Below are 17,677 nucleotides of genomic sequence, written 5' to 3'. Positions count from 1 at the left end.
TTCCCGTTCATGCTCAGTTTTATTTCAATGTTCTGCAACTGCATAAGTATAAATATTTTTATTCAATATCCAATGGTAATGACATCCATGGGGATTTCTTAAAGAAAATAAGACTGCAAACACTTTATTGCACAGATCCTAACAAACTTTTTTTTTTAAATATCTGATAATCTACAAGAGGAAGTACTACAAAGGGAACGTCTTAATACACAATCACACCAAGACTGACAAAAGTACACATTTAGGAGAATCTCTAACCATTCACTGAAAGGTAAACATCAAACATACAGAGACTACATGTATACAAGCTTAGGCCTATTACACTCCCAAAATGGGGGGAAATATTTGGCAAAAGTGCCAAATATAAAGTGCTTTATATAAAGCACTATACAAAATATACATAAAAAGATATATCTGTAAACAAGATAGCTAAATGTGCTTTAAAGGAAACAAGTGGAAGGTTTAAAAATGCAAGTGGCTGTAAACTATGAAATACCTCCCAGATAGAAATGTCATGATTACGGAGTGCATTCGTGTTCGATTATTTCAACCCTCAAAGCACAGATACTGACTGTAAAGCTAGGCTCACACTCTTCAAAATGATTTTCTTCCTCCAGTTGTTTTTAATCATTCCTGAGCAATGAATGTACTTGTACTGCATGGGAAATTAAAGGAACTTACTGGTAATCTTATTTTCTTAGCCAAGATTCCTAAAAATGAATGAAATCCCAACTGGATTAGTCTCTTTCTCCCAAGGAAATGCATTTAGCACACCGGTTAGTGTCTTACAAGCAGCCAATTCATAATTGTGATACGCTTGGATGAATACAGTTAAGGAAACGCGGGGCGGGGGATGCCCTGGAGGAGGGTCAGTATTAAATGAGCTTTTGTGAGTAAATACAGAAGTGGGGTGCAGGGTGGGGGGGGGAGCTTCACAAGTAGCTTTCTGGATCCCAGTCCCTTAAGCATTCTTATCTGTGCTAACCTTTCTGGAGTTTGTGTCCAAGTTTCCAACCAAACCTTTGCTCCAGACAAATTTAACATAGTCCACATTATACAACATTCAAATAAGGCTTAGCAAAAGTAAAAGGACACTCACATTCTAGCACCAAATAGCTCCAACAGGTCCCTTTTTTTTGCTTTTTAAAAAAAAAAAGAAAAACGCCTTTTCATTAAAAAAATTACATATAGGTTTTTTTTGCATACAAATAAAGATCACAATATGAAATGTAAAGAGCTACTTAATATATTTCAAAAAGAAGTGAAACCTAAGTTGACTTGCTAAAAACAGCAAGTTTAATCTACAACATAAGGCCCCAACTAGGTGTTAAAATATTACGTTTGATATTTTATGGAGATATGAGGGTGAAAAATGCGATGCCTTCCCCCCCCCATTTTTGTCATAATATAGAAAAGAACATTGAACCACTAAAGGCCTGAATGTAAATAAATACGATCTGAATCACGGGAGCAGAACCGAAGCTCACAAAGATTCTGAGGTCTCAGCCTACGATGAAATGAAGGAGAGCAAGGGAGAGCAGCACAGGGAGAGGATCCACCTTACCAGAAACCTATAGTTGAACTGAATGGTATTAGAATGATAATGGAGACCCTTCCCTTTATCTGTCATCAGGCATATCCTAGCCAAGATACAAACATTGTGCATTAAGGAGCTGCAGTTTGGTCTGTTTGGGGGTGCAGCTAACTTCCTACAGTACCACCAACCTCTAGCTCTTAAAAGATACACAGAAATTCACAGAAAGCCACTAGTTTTATAATTTCTTAAAATTACATATAGAATTTCAAACCAATGGGGCACTTCTGTCTTCCCTTCAGACCAGTACATTTGTGAGTCCAGCCTAGGCCTAAGTTTTAGGAATTCTGCTTCTTTTTAGATTATGGCAAACCAGCAGCAGTGCAACTGCCGATGAAAACAGAAAGTAAACAATGCAATCAGCAGCAAAGTGGATACGCTACATTCAAAACGACACACGCTACTAAGTATTTACAGAGAATCTGTCCCCCCACCCCAACCCAACAACACATCTCTCAAATTGTAAAAGCATTTTTGTACAAATACAATATGGTAACAGTTTAACCGGTTACATTTGGGAAGGCATTTTGAGGGGGGGTGGGAGGAGGTGTCCTTTCTTTACACACCCTGCTTAAGTGGCGTTGACAGTTTTTCTGCAAGAAAATACGACACAGTGCTGATTTCTGAAGGTAAGACAAGATACTAGGTTTCTGTAGCTAGGAAGTCCTACCTGCAAGTGTTCCTATTATGAGTAATTCTTGTGAGGACTGTTTCGTGAGGTGTCCTTTCCTCGCCTCTGCCGGGCAGAGTCCTTGTCACATGAAAGTGCATTCAGAGAGTCAGCTGGAGTCCCTGACTTTGGCAAATCTTTACCTACATTCTGTTTTCTTGCCGCAGCTGAGTGAGGCAGAATGGGGTCTTTCCCCTTTATGTCCACAGTGTTAGCCGAGTGAGGCCTCTCTTGGCTCCTGGCTTTCCCCGCTAAGCCTGAGGCAGGAACATGCTCTTCCATGAAGGAAGCAGGACAGTGCAAGGCCAAGAGTGAAGCACTTGGGACTATTTCTGCCCTGCCATCTGTTGTGGAAGAGCTGGTTGGCTTTTTCACTTCCCTTCCGCTCGCAGCAAGTGGTTCTGGTGACCCCAGCTTAGCTTTTGCTGAAGGCAAAATAGAAGCTTCCTGTCTACATTCAGGGAAATTGGAGGGGCAGTCAAGCTGCTTTGTGGTAGCTGCAGCTGCGCGGCCTGAACTCTGCAAAGCAGCCGAGGAGGAGGAATGTTTTGCTGCATGCTGTTTGCTTCCCTCTGCTGGCTGTTTTGGATTCATGTGTCCTTTCCCTTTAGGGTCCTGAGAGCTCTTGCTACTCAGAGCTGCCTTTTCCACAGCTTTCCCTCTGGCATCACAGCTAGTGAGGGAAAGGCTAGGGTCTGGTTTCCCAGGGTCATTTTGAAGATAAAGTGCATCAGTGCATTTTTTCCCTTCAGGCTGTCTCTCTGCAGAGGTGCTTTGATTATTTGCACCCTTGTCCACCTGTTTGTTCAGCGGTGGACCTTCTTTCACAGTCGATACCTTTGGAGGAAGGCTTTGCTTGCTGCGTATTTGGAGCAGTTTTTGATCAACCGGGTCGCTTAAGCTGGCCATCTCTTGCCTTTGAACATGCGTAAAGGCTTCTGGGGCTATTGCTGCTGCCTGGCTTTGACTAGAGGATTTAAGCTGCTTTTCAGGCACAGTGCTATTGATTTGGACCGGGGGCTCTGACCCACATTCTATGACCAAATGCCTTTCTACAAAAATTTGCTCATTATTTAGCTTTCTTTGAGAGCTTGCAGGGTATGAAAAAGAATCCACTGCAGTCTTATTGATATTTTTCCCCTCCTTCCGTGAGCCAACCAAAACCTGGATACCAGTTTCTTTGTCTTTTGAATTTGTGGCTATTTGTTTTTGTGTCAATGTCAATTTGTCAGAATATTTTGATTTAGAGGAACAGGTGTCAGAGGCTTGCTTAGATTTAACAGAGCTATTTTCCAAACACGATGTAGGTCTGAGATTATCTTGGTTGCTGTGACACATGGGAGCATCAGCTACAGCCTGCCGGTTGGCAGATTCCTTTACAGCAGGAACATCAGAATTACTACTCTGCTGCCTAGAAGCAAGGCCAGCTCCTCTCTCGCCAGTTGGAGCCTGTGCGTTTTTGGACTGTTTCTGCTCTTTTGCCCCCAACTCTCGAGGACTGTCCTTTTGCATTGCTATACCAACTGGACTTTTTTCTAGCTTAGCAGAATTTGCATCTGATGATGTCTGTAAAGACTTCTGGAGAAGTGACACCTTCTGCATGCCCAACTCATTTCCTGAATATTCTCTAGTGGCATGGCCATCCTCTTTTGCAGATTGTTTCGGCACATCTTTGGGCTTTGTCTTTGAGCTGGTTACCTGCACTTTTGCTGTCCCACGTGTTTGTAGCTGGGTAGCTGAATCAAATAAACACCTCTGGGTGCGCTTAGGGTCTTGATTGGGGGGCCCTTCTGTAATAGATTTCCCGTTTGATGAATCCTCAACTACTTCAGGCTTCTCTGGAAGCACACCATCATTCCTTTGAGCTCTAGTGTGGCTGCCAGGCACGTCTTTTGGAGGGTTCTTCTCTTTTCGTTTAGTTTTTTCCGGAATACCCTGTGTGGGAGCAGATTTGCACATTGACAAGACAGAACTCTGACTTTGGAGACCACTAGACTTCACCTCATTTGCAGTATACTGGATGACCTCTTTCTTTTGGCTAGCCACTCTTACAGAGGGATCACATTTAGCACTAAGACCAGAGACTGTTTTTAATGACTGTTGTTCAGTCGCCACAGTTGTTGCTGGTGAGTTCTGAGTACTTTTATTTGGCTTTGAACACTGGAGTTCCAGTAGATCAGATCTGCAAGGCTTGGATTGTTGCAAGGTTGGTGGCTGTTCTTTTTGACAGGATGTCTCAACCTTCACACTGCTGCCAGCTTGGCATACCAGTGATAGGGGACATCCAGCTTCATTTTTGGCATTTTGGCTTCCTGGGGATACACATGAAGACAGCTCTGTCTTTGAGGCCTGAGGCCCTGACAGTAAAGCAATATCTAATGTGCCTTCAATTGGTTTCAAGCAAGACACAGATCTCCCTTCTAGCTTATACTCTGAGGGACTCTTGCGGACAGGGGACTCTGTGGAAATCAGCGCTGATTTCTCCATGCCAGTTTCTGCTCGGCCATTCAGGACTTTAAGGGGAGCAAAAGGAACAGAGCTCATCTGAGCAGCATGAGGAGTGCTGATAAATGATCGGCTTTCAGCCACTGAACTGGAATCCTGCTGTATGTTTATAGGTCTGACTGCACCAAGCTGATGACATTCATGCACACCTGATGTCAATTTGGACTTAAGGACCGGGCAGGAGCTGTCGTCTTTTTTTTCCAAGGACATTTTCTTCCGCAGATAATCAATATTTGCAAGCTTACTATCTATTCTTTCTAATTTGACAAATTCTTTTGTTGGTGTAGCTTTATTTTCTCCATTTTCTCCTTTTCCATTCAGCATCTTGTCAGATGAATGAGGCAGCACATTTTGCAATGTACATGGAGGAGGGATTCTTTTGAAGTCATAATACAAATGACTGTGTTCATTAAGCGGAGGCCCATGACAGGGTGGGTAAGCATCTGAAGGAGCACAATCATTTGATCTCATGTTTACATTCTTTTGAAGGGTGCCTTTTAGTATGCCACCTACTGATTGTGTCTCCAGAGCTGCAATTTTAGTTTCAAAGTGGTTTGATCTTTCCAAAGCTTTCTGAAATGTGTTCTTGCCATCTCTCTCCTCCAGGCACAAAGTAGCAGGATTTTCTGATTCACCACAAGGTTCTTGTACACTGCTTGCTTTCTGCAAATGTTCTTGTTTCTCTGCCAAGCCTTGCTTCTTCACAACTACCTTGACTTTCAGTTTTTCTCGATCCAGCTCATCAATAGATTCTTGCCTGCCCAGCTTCCTGGAAATTGGACGTTTCAGACAGCCTTGTTCTGCAGGCCTCACTCGTGTGAGCGATGGGGTATCCAAGACATTCTCCTCCAGACTCTGAAGAGTTATGTCTCGTTGAGATACCTCTCTATTAACTTCCTCCTGAGTTACCTCCAGGCTGTGTTTGCGTGAGCACAAGTGCTTTTTGTCAGTGCCATAAGAAGGGGCTAGTTTCTCTTCAGACTGAACCCTCTTCAGCAATGGAGACCTTGGTGGTTCTGCACTCTTCGGCCTAACTATGTGTCTGACAATTGTTGGAGGGGAGTGCATTTTATTTGGAAAAGCCTGAGCTATTTTTGTGTTTCCAACTGAATGCCCGAGTAAAGGTGAGGGAGATCGCTGAGGAGATGTTGGCTGAGGTGTTGGAGAAGGAGTCCGTGCCAATGGTGAGAGAGGAATGCTGCCAGCTGATTTGCGTCTTCCTGATCTGTATCTTTGTCCTCCAAGCTTTGGGCCCAAACCATGGAGCGTGCTGGGTCGAATATGTCCTGAACCAGCTGGAGAATTTGGTGCGCTTGAGCTTGGAGAGCTACTCTGAGAAGAGTTTGTACCTGGAAGAGAAACAGATAAAAACCTAGTGAAGTTTTCATTCTGTATCTGTAAATCCATGGTGAAATAAATTGTTTCTATACAGTATACACAGCAGGAAAAAATGTCAAATTAAGTAAGCTTGCAAATATCTGGCCCTGAAAAGTCTCACTTCTTTAATATTTGGATCACTTGACTGCCTTCCCTTTCAATTTTAAATTTAACTTAATCTGACCTATTTTTTAATCTTTCTACAGTAAATGCTGCTACTTGACCCAGTAATGGCCTCCTCTAGCTGTTAGGATTAATCTAGAGTGAACACAAGTCACTACATATGGCTTAATAACATAAACAGCTATTTCCAACAACTTTAAATAGTGTGCCTGAGTAACTTAGGTTTATGGTCTGCTGAGGCAGAGTCTTGGGCTCTGTTCATCACTTAGGAGGTCTATCACTTTTCAGAAGCACAATGAAGTAAAAAGAAATTTTAAAAACAGCAAAATGAAAGAACTTGCACTGCAAAACCCTTTGCAAGTTTAAGGAAATATAATGGCAGCCCTGACTCCATTAAATTAGATTCAAAGAAGTTATTTTTGTTGTGTGAATATTCAGCTCAGTATTTCCTAAAGGTATAGGGAATCTGCTCACTCCACGGAAGTGAATGGAGAAGCCTGCTCACGCAGTAACTCTGTGTGAGCAACTAATTGCACACAGGACTAACACCTTTTTTCATTTTTCACTAGGTTTCCTCATCCTCTCATACTCACCTGAAGGAAAATCAGGGGTGGAGCGGAGGCTTGGTGTTGGTGAGCGGGGAGATAAGCTGTGAGTTGGCGAACCAGGCAAGCTTTCACCTGATGAGAGTGATCGGTTCAGGCAGGAGAAACTCCGACTAGTGTGAAGAAGGGGTGAGGGCTGCTTGGCCAGCTTTTTGAAGAGAGATCTTCTCCTAATGTGAAGACAAGGGATCTTTTGTAAAGCACACATGCTTAACAATATATCAGCAGCTAAAACACTGTGCCTTGGTACTGTTGCTTTAACAACATTCTCTCCCTCTCCTTGCGCCTGCCCCCTCTCTCTGTGTAAACACTGCAGGACTACCAAGATTTTATGGGAGCCACAGGCTTAGGAAAGCAGGCATATGGACAGAATAAGTACCTCAGTTGCAGTAGGAGAATTCCCCTCTATACTTAGAATTCAAGACATCTGAAACAACACTTTGTTTGTGTACCAAGTGCCTTTTAACACAGAATCTCATTTTTCAAAACTGGGAAAATAGTTTCCATCATATTGTCTCAGGCAGAAACTAAAACAGATGAAACCCCCACATTCATAAAAACTGCTAACAAAGGTCACTACATTATAGTGGGATTCCTTTTCCACGCAATCTATTTGTTCAGTGTTGTACACGCACATATCAGGGGAAAATCTCCTGGGACTCACAACATAAATGTCAGGTAAACAGTCCAATACACCTTGTAAGGTTCAAATATAGAAGCTATCACTTGTTTGAGGAAGCCTGTGCTATCCAATCTTGGGGATTATAGAGGACCTTTAAAGAGGAAAGCCAAAGGTCTAGTACAGTTGGATTGGGAAAATATTGCATGTCCATAAGATAAACTAGAGTAAATGGAAGAGGGGGGAAAGCCCTCTCTCTGAAGAAAACATGTTTCCACAAATATTAATATATTCTGTATTAAACACACAACTTACCTTTCTAAACTCTCCTTCTTTTTTGTTTTCTTACTTCGTCTGACCATTCGCCCCCTATAACTATTTCTTCTGGCTGGTCCTGTTTTGATTGAAGTATTCTCAAAGGGGGTTGTAGTAATTGACACTTTATTACCACTCTGCAAAGATTAAAATAAAATTAAGAAGTCATTACTTTCTGACTTTTTGTCCCACGCAGAACAACAGACTCAGGGTTCTGCTTCTGGCTGATTGACATATTTGTGGTCAGGAAAACATTTTCTCCTGTGCCAGTTTCAACTAGAAATTCTTGGTCTATATTAGTCCCACCCAAGCTACCAGCTGTTTTGTTATACTAGCCCTTGCCTGCAGGCCCTTTTGATGAGGTAAATCTTGTTCAGTCCTGCCTTTTGACTGAAGCACACTATAATCAGAATGATACAGCAATGTGCAAAACGGTTCATATAAGGACGGACACATCGTAGGTCAATAAGATGTATAAGGCTGGTTCCAGCATTAGAATTCTGTAAATACTAGCTGATTTGATTCAGCTAGGCAATTCCAGGTCTAGATTATTGTTGTTGTTGTGAGATCAACAGCAGGGGCGTAACAAGGCTGGAGTGGGCCCAGAGACAAAATTTTAAAATGGGCCCCTCGCTGATACACACACACACACACACACACACACACACACACACTCACATGTGACTTGCCTCTGGGGGGCCCCTCAAGGCGTGGGGGCCCCCAGGCAGCCGCCTCCCCTTGCCTAATAGTAGTTACGCCCCTGATCAACAGTGTTCAGCTTTTAATTCTGAGTCTCTTTTAGCAGTAAAAGTGACATCAATATTAGAATTCTAAGGAATCACTAGGGGAGCTGCAAAGTACTGACTAGGTCCAAAGAAAGACACAACTTCATGCCTTTTAGCTTAAGAGTTGTATTTCTTGCAGGAACAGCTGCACATGTTGCATGACAAATCTCTTTTGAAACCAAAGGGACTTTCACAAGCAGATTGTAGCATGGCATAGAGGTCCAAGGGGGGAAAAAACAATCCATCCACTGAACATGCCCAAGCCCTTTCCCACACACAAAGTAGCTTTTTAGATCCTGATAAAAGTTTTTTTAAAAATGAGGCAGAAAATAGATTTCATTTATTTTAAAAATATGAATTTCTTCTTTATTATTGTTGTTATTATCTTTTAGCATGTTGTTCCGATTGGACAACAACTTCAAAGTCTCTTTTGGAAGTGTTAAGCACAGGAGGACAGAGTCACACAGTCTTGTTAATGCATGATGCCTGCCAACATTCTGCTTGCACAGAGTTTCAGCTCCAACACTACACACTAAACTGTTGTTGGTATGTATTACGCTTTTATGTACATTGGTTTTCAACATGCTCACACAACTGCCGAATTAAGACACATGTGCTGACAGGGTTATGCAACTAGGCTCTAAAATAAATTCAACCACAAAAGAATATATTAAGCTTCTGTAGACTGTAAAGAAATCCTATTTTTAAAAAATCAAAGAACCCTGTCTGCAGACTTACATTCTAAAGTGTGACCTGGATATTACAGCAACAGCAGTGCGAGTATAATGACCAAAATGTATATTATGCTTATTTATTGTTACAAAATCTACAGTAGGAACAGTGTTGACATCTTCTCCCCCATGTAGAGAAGAGAGTGCCAAGGCTAACATCCCATCATGTATATATATATTTTTAAAGGTTGTGTTCTCAGCTATATTCTTAAGCACATTCTCTTTCACCACCTGCTGGACTGATGCTGTACCTACAATAGTCATTTGAGTAATCGACTTTCAGCAAGTGCTGAAAGAAAATGGTTATTCAGTTGTACACAGTAACAGAACAGTAGAGGCCAGTTTTGTTTTGTTTTGTGTTTAATTCAATACTACACCAGAAGCCTTCCCCCCCCACAAAAAATCTTCAAACCACCCAGCTTCCTAATTGACATAAACAAAGTTATATCCCACATGTGCTTGCCAGTAACACAGAAAAGATGGGACTGCAATTGAAAGGACAGCTGTTGAACGTTCCCTTTAATAAAGTAGTGACATTTGTCAGGTGTTATCAGAAAAACTGAATGAGGATAAAATATGATTACACAGTTCAGAGGATGCATAACTGCAAGGAGTGCTCCACTGTATATTATTAGACTTGTGCTATTTTTCTCTTCATTGACTTGGGAATGCATCTCCATTTCCACTGCATGCCCCATCTCGATGAGGGGGTGTTCAAGTCTCTGCTTTATTATGTTTAAGTGGCTTTATTAATCCTTAGACTTCTAGCAATTTTCCACTTGACTAGCCAGTAGTATATGGTTCAGAACCACCAACAGATGCCCAGGGCAACCAGTGTTAATGCAGAGCTATTTATAGTTCTTGAGAGCCCCTCTAGTTTCAAAGAAGAGACACATATGAAATACGTGTTTATAATTTGAAAAAATACTCAGTGCAATTTTTCTAGATCTTTAAATTCTATCTAAAATTAGGGTCGATAGGATGGAAATAATATATGCAAATTACTTTAATGCTAGGCTACTTTAAATTTATTTTCATGATTATAGCTGTCAACCAAGCAGTGCTATGGTAGGATTTTTTTTTTAAAGTATATTGGGACTCCAGATGTTCCAGTGGGAAACAAGCTTTCATAAATTTGTGAATTCAAAACGATTATCCTTACATTAGCACTGTAGCCAAACTCATATTCCTGGGTGTACAGCTGAAAGCCCCATACAGTTAGAAAAGGTTTTACCCTCTAGCAACAGCCAACCCTTGGAAGAAAAAAAGTGCCTGTTGACTGAAGTAGATCAGGGAGTTAAACCAAAAATCTAGTTCAGAGAGGGTTTTTTCTACTGACCTGAAACTGAAACCAAACCTAAAGTCTCTTAATTGCCATGAACTAAAACTGAAACGGAACACCTAACACAAAATGTTGTAACCATTTCAAAATAAGTAGTTGAATAATCAGGCATTCAAACTTTCAATTGTATGACTGTCTAGTTTTTGTATTTTTAAAAAAATCCTGTATGTTTGAAAATCCCCCCTTTTAATGCAAAAATAAACCGTTAAAATGTTTTTTCTCAAGTAAAATAGTATTCTACTAGCCGACCCCACACAGAACATCTGTGTGCTCTTCAGGGCCAACAGTTACCTCTCCTCCCCAGTTATGGGGACGGGCCCACCGCCGCTGCCTGCCTCCATGGACGAACCCACCGCCGCTTGTCTCCAAGTGCCACCTCTGCTGGCGGGCCGAGTGCAGCCTCTGCGGACGGGCCCGCCTGCCGCTTGCCTCCCCAGCCATGTTCGCTGCCGCCTCTGGTCTCCTGGGTGTGCCGGCGCCCAGCCAATCAGCTGGGCCGCCGGGACGCACATTCGAAGGCACACCCAGGAGAAATATATAGATAGATACTATACTACTAGAAATAGTATTATCACTGTATTCATTTTATAGAGTTAAAGTGCAAGCAGTAGTACTTGAATTTGAACTGAGCCAAAATATTGATGAACCCGAATCAAATTAAAAATAAATTAATGGTTCAAAACCTCGGAAATGATATAGTTTCTGGAAAAGAAGTTTAACAGATACTTTACCTTTAACAACAATTCGATGACTTCAGTGTGAACAAGGCCATGCACTGGCTCCCCATTTATATGAGTGATCAAATCTCCAGCCTTCAGTCCAGCTTGATAAGCTGGACTTCCATCTTCAACATTCTAGAGATCAAAGGAAACACACCAAAAAATCCTTATATTTTAGAATTAGAAGTCTCTTTTTTTTTGCAGTTGTAACACATACTCACTCACTCACTCACTCACTCAATATACCGATTTGGCTGTAGAAGAACAAAACATACTGTAATTGTTTCACAAATTCACATGGAAAAATAATGGAGAGCCCTATTTCTTAATGTGATCTGCATTCAAATTTTAATTCCAAATTTGATAAAAATGTGAGCAGTTTTGATTACTTCAATTCACTTTTTCATTTAATAAGTGAGTGTCTGAACCTGAACTCAAGTGTATTGAAAGACAAGGTACTGCAATATTGCTGTGGTTGTGTGCAACCGGAAGGGCGGTATAGAAATTGCATTAATTACAGTCTTCCAAATAATTCAAAGGATGAAACCCAAGTAGTGAGAGAGAAAAGGAAACAAAACTAAATTATGTACTCCCCCCATTTTAAAATTCCTTTTAATAAAACTGAACAAATTTCAAATTAAACAAGCAACTGTAGTAATTCTGACCGACTAGTGTCCAACAGTAAACACTGAACCCTCCCCAACATTTAGCCAATAAAATGGCTTCTATCCATTAAGGATCTGCCCCATGAAGAGATTACAGTATATGACATGGATAACTGTTACTTTCTACAAGGAAAGGAGCACTGATTACTTATTGTGAAGGTTTATTCTTGTTCCTTAATATGAAGACATCTCGTGAGTTATACTTCCCTGTTGCTTCAGAGGCAGGACTATGCAAATTCACTTAGAAAGTTTTAACAGCCCCGGGAAGGATAACCCCACCTGAACAGCCAAGTTGAGATAACAAAGAACATCAACTTAGAGAACAATTTTAAGGAACAGCAGAGAGAAAATGAAGTCCCTGCAGTAGACCCAGAGAGCCCAAGTGGATGGGCCAAGATATCCTCATATCCAGCAGCAGGAAGAAGCCTTCCTGGTAAGTAACCAATGCTGCTTTCCTTGCTGCTGAAAGAAGACATCTCATGCGACATGCCACAGCTGATGAGCCCAGGTGGGAGGATTCCGGGACTACTGCTGAAAGAGTACCTGCTGTAGCAATCTTCTACCAAAAGTGGCTTTGGCAGAGCGTTGAGTGTCCATCCTGTAATGTCTCATAAAGGTAGATGGGGATGACCATGTTGCCGCTTTACATCTCTCTGACAGAGGAGCGTTTGTAGAAAATGCTGCCATTGCGGTTGCTGCCCTAGTCTAATGAGCTGAGACAGAGATGCAGGGGCATTGGTAGTTTCAATGTATTGTATGCCAGTGAAATGAGGGAGCCTTGTAGCTCCCAGAGTACAGTGTGAAGATTCTATGTAGGGAAACAGTGTACTGTAGGCAGTGAAAGAAGCACAGCTCCTCTGAGGAAATGTTTGAGGTGAGATTGTGTGAAGTATTGCTGACGGGTGTTAGAGATCAAAAGTCCTGAAAGTGCTGCTGCTTGTCTTTTTAGCATGTTCACTTTCAGACCCCTGCCCAAACCCTCCTATAAGAAAGGGTTCCTGTAAGAAATCAAGGAAGTCCTTGAGACTGCACATTTCCCTACGTTTGTGGTGTCTAGTGCACCAACGCCAGGTGTGAATTGATATATTAGATTAGTGGAAGCTTTTCTGGGAGCCAAAATCATGTGCTGGAATATCCATGCTGTTTCAAGAGGTTTCTTTCAGTCTCCATGTGGCAAATTTTAACCAAGCTGAATCGTGGTGAACGATGGGTCCTTGCTGTAGGAGGTCTGTTGAGACTGGCAAGAACCACGAGTATGTTATGGTGAAATGGAGAATCTTTGGAAATCAGCGTCTCCTCAGACAGTATGAGCTACTAGGATGAATTCCTGTGAAGGAATCTGCTGATCAGAGACACAGGAGGAAAGGCATACAGCATCTCCTGTGGTCATGGTATATCTTTCACTTCTGCTTTCTCACATGGGAAGTGGGTGAAGAAACTTGGAAGTCTGGCATTGTTGGGTGTTGCAAAGAGATCAACTTGTGCGCACCTGAAGAGCACTGTGAGTAGGCAGAAAGCCTGATGGTTGAGGCTCCACTCTGTTGGGTGAATTTCTGTCTACCACCAATCCGCTTTGGTGTTTAGAATTCCACTCACATGATGTGCCCACAGGGATGCCAGATTTATTTTATTTATTTTTATTTTTACATTTATATCCTGCTCTTCCTCCAAGGAGCCCAGAGCAGTGTACTACATACTTGAGTTTCTCCTCACAACAACCCTGTGAAGTAGGTTAGGCTGAGAGAGAAGTGACTGGCCCAGTGTCACCCAGCTAGTATCATGGCTGAATGGGGATTTGAACTCAGGTCTCCCTGGTCCTAGTCCAGCACTCTAACCACTACACGCTGGCTCCAGCTTGCCAGATTGTTTCCGCCCACTGCAGAAGTGTTGCTGCTTGGCGATTGATATGGGCTTTCACTGTGGTGATGTCCGTGCAGACCAGGACATGTTTGCCTCTCAGCAAGTGTTGAAAAGCCATCAATGCAAGGCGGATGGCTCTCAGCTCCAAACAATTAATGCTGTGATCCCTTTTCTGTGGGGACCACTTCCCCTGAGCTGAATGCTGGAGGCAGTGGGCTCCCCATCCTGGAGGCTGACATCAGTCATTATGACGACTCTTGAGTGGGTCAAGAAATGGTTTTCCTTGGAAAAGATGGTTCTGAGTTGTCCACCAATTTAGGAACTGATGGAGACTGAGGGGCACTAAAACTCATTTGAGAAGTTAGTGCTATCACATTCTGATAAGGGAGTAAGAACCACTGGAGTGGGTGCAGGTGTGACCTGGCCCAGTCTACCTCTAGGGTTGTCACCATTGGCCCCAGTAGGTGAGTTACAGTTAGAAGCAGTATCCTGTTGCCTGGGTGAATCAAAGAAATAGTGGCCAGGATCTTATGAATGCATTCCTGGGGTAGGAATATCCTGTTTGGGGTGGTGTCTATATCCCCAGATGACATAGTCTCCGAGAGGGAGAAAGTTGACTCTTTGACTATGAACCCGTGGATGGACAAAACTTGAGTGAAAGGTTTAGGTTACCCCTGCTAACTTGGTAAAGAGGCATCTTTCAACGTGGTGATTCTCTTTACTTAGCAGGGGGAGAGTAAATGGCCCTATCCACTCCCAGCACAGTACCTCCAGTGACTGTTGCTGGTGTTCATCTTATGATTCTTTTCAGATTGTGAGCCCTTTAGGGTCAGGGAGCCATCTTATTTATTTATTATTCCTCTGTGTAAACTACCCTGAGCCATTTTTGGAAGGGCGGTATACAAATCGAATGAATGAATGAATGAATGAATGAATGAATAAATAAATAAATAAATATAATAATAATAATAGGTCTGACCGGGCTGAAGGTAGATCCAGTGCCCTGAGGAGCGGGTAATCTAGATAGGCAAAGATTCTGAAGCTCTAGAGCCTGAGATGTGCTATGAGTGCTAACATGACCTTCGTGAACACCCTGGGTGCTGAAGATAGACCGAAAGGTCTATCTTTCTATTGATAGTGCCTGCCTGCATATTTGGAGTAGCCGGCTGTCTAGATGAATTGCAATGTGGAGATAGGCCTCTGTCAGGTTTATGAAGGTGAGATGATCGATGTGGCGGTGGAGATTCTGTAATTGATTCTGCAGTCTCCATCTTGAATTTTGTGTGTGTGAAGAATTTGTTGAGAAAACTGAGATCCAGGACTTCTCTGAGAGAGCTATCCGTTTTCAGCACGGTGAACAGAATGGAGCAAACCCCTTTGGTCTGAGCGATCCCCCTATCATTGGTGGACCGTTCCCAAGCATGAAATAATTGTGATAAGCAACCCCCCACCAAGAGTGGCCGTGAGTCAGGATTGCTGTCTAATTGTTTTAGTCTGTCCCATGAAGGGCTGACATAGTTGTCCAGCAGGTTTGTCGTTGGGTCTAAATCTGTTCCAAAGAGGATGCTGTACTCTGTTGTCTCTTTCCCTGGGCATGAAGGGAGCCCTGAAAGGATGAAAGGGCTGTTTATTCTGCCTACGGGAGTCCCTGTGTGTTGTAGGAAGGGCTCTTCTCTTACTCTTGGTTCCAATGAATAGGTCAATTAATGCTCCATCACCAAACAGCTTGGAACCTATGTAAGGGACAGCCGCCACTTTGGAGCGAGAATTGGTATTTGCCTTACCACTACAATGGAAATGGTGGACTTGACTGTGAAGCCTACTGAGTTCATAGTGGCGTCAGCCATGAAGACATGTGCCTTATGGTTCTTTAATGATGTTTGTTTTAGGCATATTGGGTCCTCTCATGTGTTTTAAATTAAATCATCAACCCACAGAAGTGAAGCCCTAGAGATAATGAAGGCTGCTGAAGATGAGCGGATAGCTGAAGATAGGGATGTGCACGAACCAGTCCGCAGGCCATGTTAGAGGCCTGCGAACCAGTTCGCAAATGGCCCAGTCCGGTGGTTTGTCACCGGAGGGGTGGTGGCTCATTAAGGGCGGGGGTTGTACTTACCCCTCCCACCACTTTCCCCCCCCCTGCACTCCATTTTTTAGTGCAAATTTCGGGGCGGCAGCGTTCCTCCCTGCTGCCCCTGTCCCCTTGTTGACTTGTAAAAGCGGAAGTAACTTCTGCACATGCACCTGCTGCTGGCGCGCGCGCACCATACACATCACCCATTGCGTGCGCATGTTGTGCGGTGCGTGCGCCTCAGCGGCAGGCGCATGCATAGAAGTTACTTCCGCTTTTACCTGTCAACAAGGGGGCAGGGGCAGCAGAGATGAACGTTGCCACCCCAAAATTTGCACTAAAAAATGGAGCGCCAAAGGGGGGAAAGTGGCGGGAGGGGTAAGTACAACCCCCCGCCCTTAAAGAGCCACCCCCCGCTGGCACTGGACCACACCTCTGCGGTCATGCACATCACTAGCTGAAGATGAGCGGACTTCACAAGCTCTTTTAAGGGAAGACTATCTTTTTTTCAGAAGAGTCTCTGAAGGAGGTGTCTCCATCTTTTGGGAGCACTGCACCCAATATAAGGTCCACTACAGGTACATCAGTAGGAGGCACTTTGAGGAACCTACTGGCTACTGTACTAGGCTTCCTGGTTATAGCAGGCAATGCCCATTCTTGTTTCACTATGTCACTGAAAAATTCTGGGAAAGGAAAATTCTTTTACCTGGTCTTATTTTTAGGAAATACGAGGTCTCCCTTAGAATTGGATTGGTGCTCTTGTGGGGAGCCCAGCTGGAAACCCAGAGTGTTAACTGCCTTACTTATTAGAGGGGCAAAATCATCTGGGATAAACAATCTGTGAGAGGTAGAAAGGGATTCAGTAAGTTGGAAGTTTGACTATTCCCCTTCCTCAATAGTGTCAACATTGGGATCCTGGTCCCCTGGAATGATCGGATCCCCTGGAAGCACTGAAGTGTGATGCACAGAGATCACAGTGAAGAACCTTACTTTTCTTTTTAGATTTTCTGGGAGTCTGGTTTCTGAGGAAAAGGAAATGGGTCTCTCTTTCGTCATTTATGTCGTGCACCCTTTGATGGCCTGGAAGGTTGGAAAGACTTCTCTTGCAGGTCTTTAAACCAGGCCTGCCATGCTGTATTAAATGCACCCGAAGGGGAAGCATCCCCAGTAAGGTCCACCAGTTCAGGGGTGGGGGTCTGTTGGGTGTGGTCTGATAGGCCCCATGGCTATCCAATTGGGACTCACTGTTTGAAGAGGGCATCCATGGCCCTGCCCTCACGGCATCTAATTAGCCTGCTCTGCTGTCACACCATATTTGAGCCTGGTTGCTGTGGCCTCTGAGGACTAATTCAGGTGTCTGAAACCAAGCATCCTCCTCCTTCCTTGCTGCTGAGGCCTGTGTTTCCCTCGTGGTGAGCAGGGGATCCTCATGGCCCTTGTGGCTATGAGCTAGCCCTCTAGACAGGGCAGGTGATTCTGGGGCCATCTCTGAAGGCCCAGAAGGCGCTGGGAGTGAGGGCGCCGCTGGAAGAGGGAGGCAAGTAGCTTCCTTGCATCCTGAGCAGGCTTGGGAGGGTTTGGGGTCTCCTACCTCCCTGGAGATAGCAGGACTCGCAGCCCGGTGGGAGGCCCGACAGCCCTTCCCCCAAATCTCTGATGACCACTGTGTCTGGGACAGCAGGCAATGACAATGGCT

At 43.5% G+C, this 17,677-nt stretch overlaps 1 protein-coding gene across 16 annotated transcripts in view; it reads right to left on the bottom strand.

Annotated features, from left to right (window-relative positions):
- Positions 1–17,677, bottom strand: part of MAST4 (microtubule associated serine/threonine kinase family member 4) — a 443,961-nt gene continuing 426,284 nt past the window's right edge. For all 16 annotated transcript variants that reach the window (XM_053288780.1, XM_053288778.1, XM_053288779.1 and 13 more), the window contains 4 exons: positions 11,398–11,520; positions 7,809–7,945; positions 6,863–7,044; positions 1–6,118 (listed from right to left, as the gene is read on the bottom strand). In XM_053288780.1, the coding sequence (XP_053144755.1) occupies positions 2,280–6,118; positions 6,863–7,044; positions 7,809–7,945; positions 11,398–11,520 (4,281 nt within the window). In that variant the 3' untranslated portion in view covers positions 1–2,279. The remainder of the gene's footprint in view (positions 6,119–6,862; positions 7,045–7,808; positions 7,946–11,397; positions 11,521–17,677) is intronic.

This window comes from Hemicordylus capensis, chromosome 2 (genome assembly GCF_027244095.1).
Source record: "Hemicordylus capensis ecotype Gifberg chromosome 2, rHemCap1.1.pri, whole genome shotgun sequence".
NCBI classification, from domain to species: Eukaryota; Metazoa; Chordata; class Lepidosauria; order Squamata; family Cordylidae; genus Hemicordylus; species Hemicordylus capensis.
Note: the sequence above shows the minus strand (reverse complement) of the source record. Positions and strands in the feature narration are given on the sequence as shown.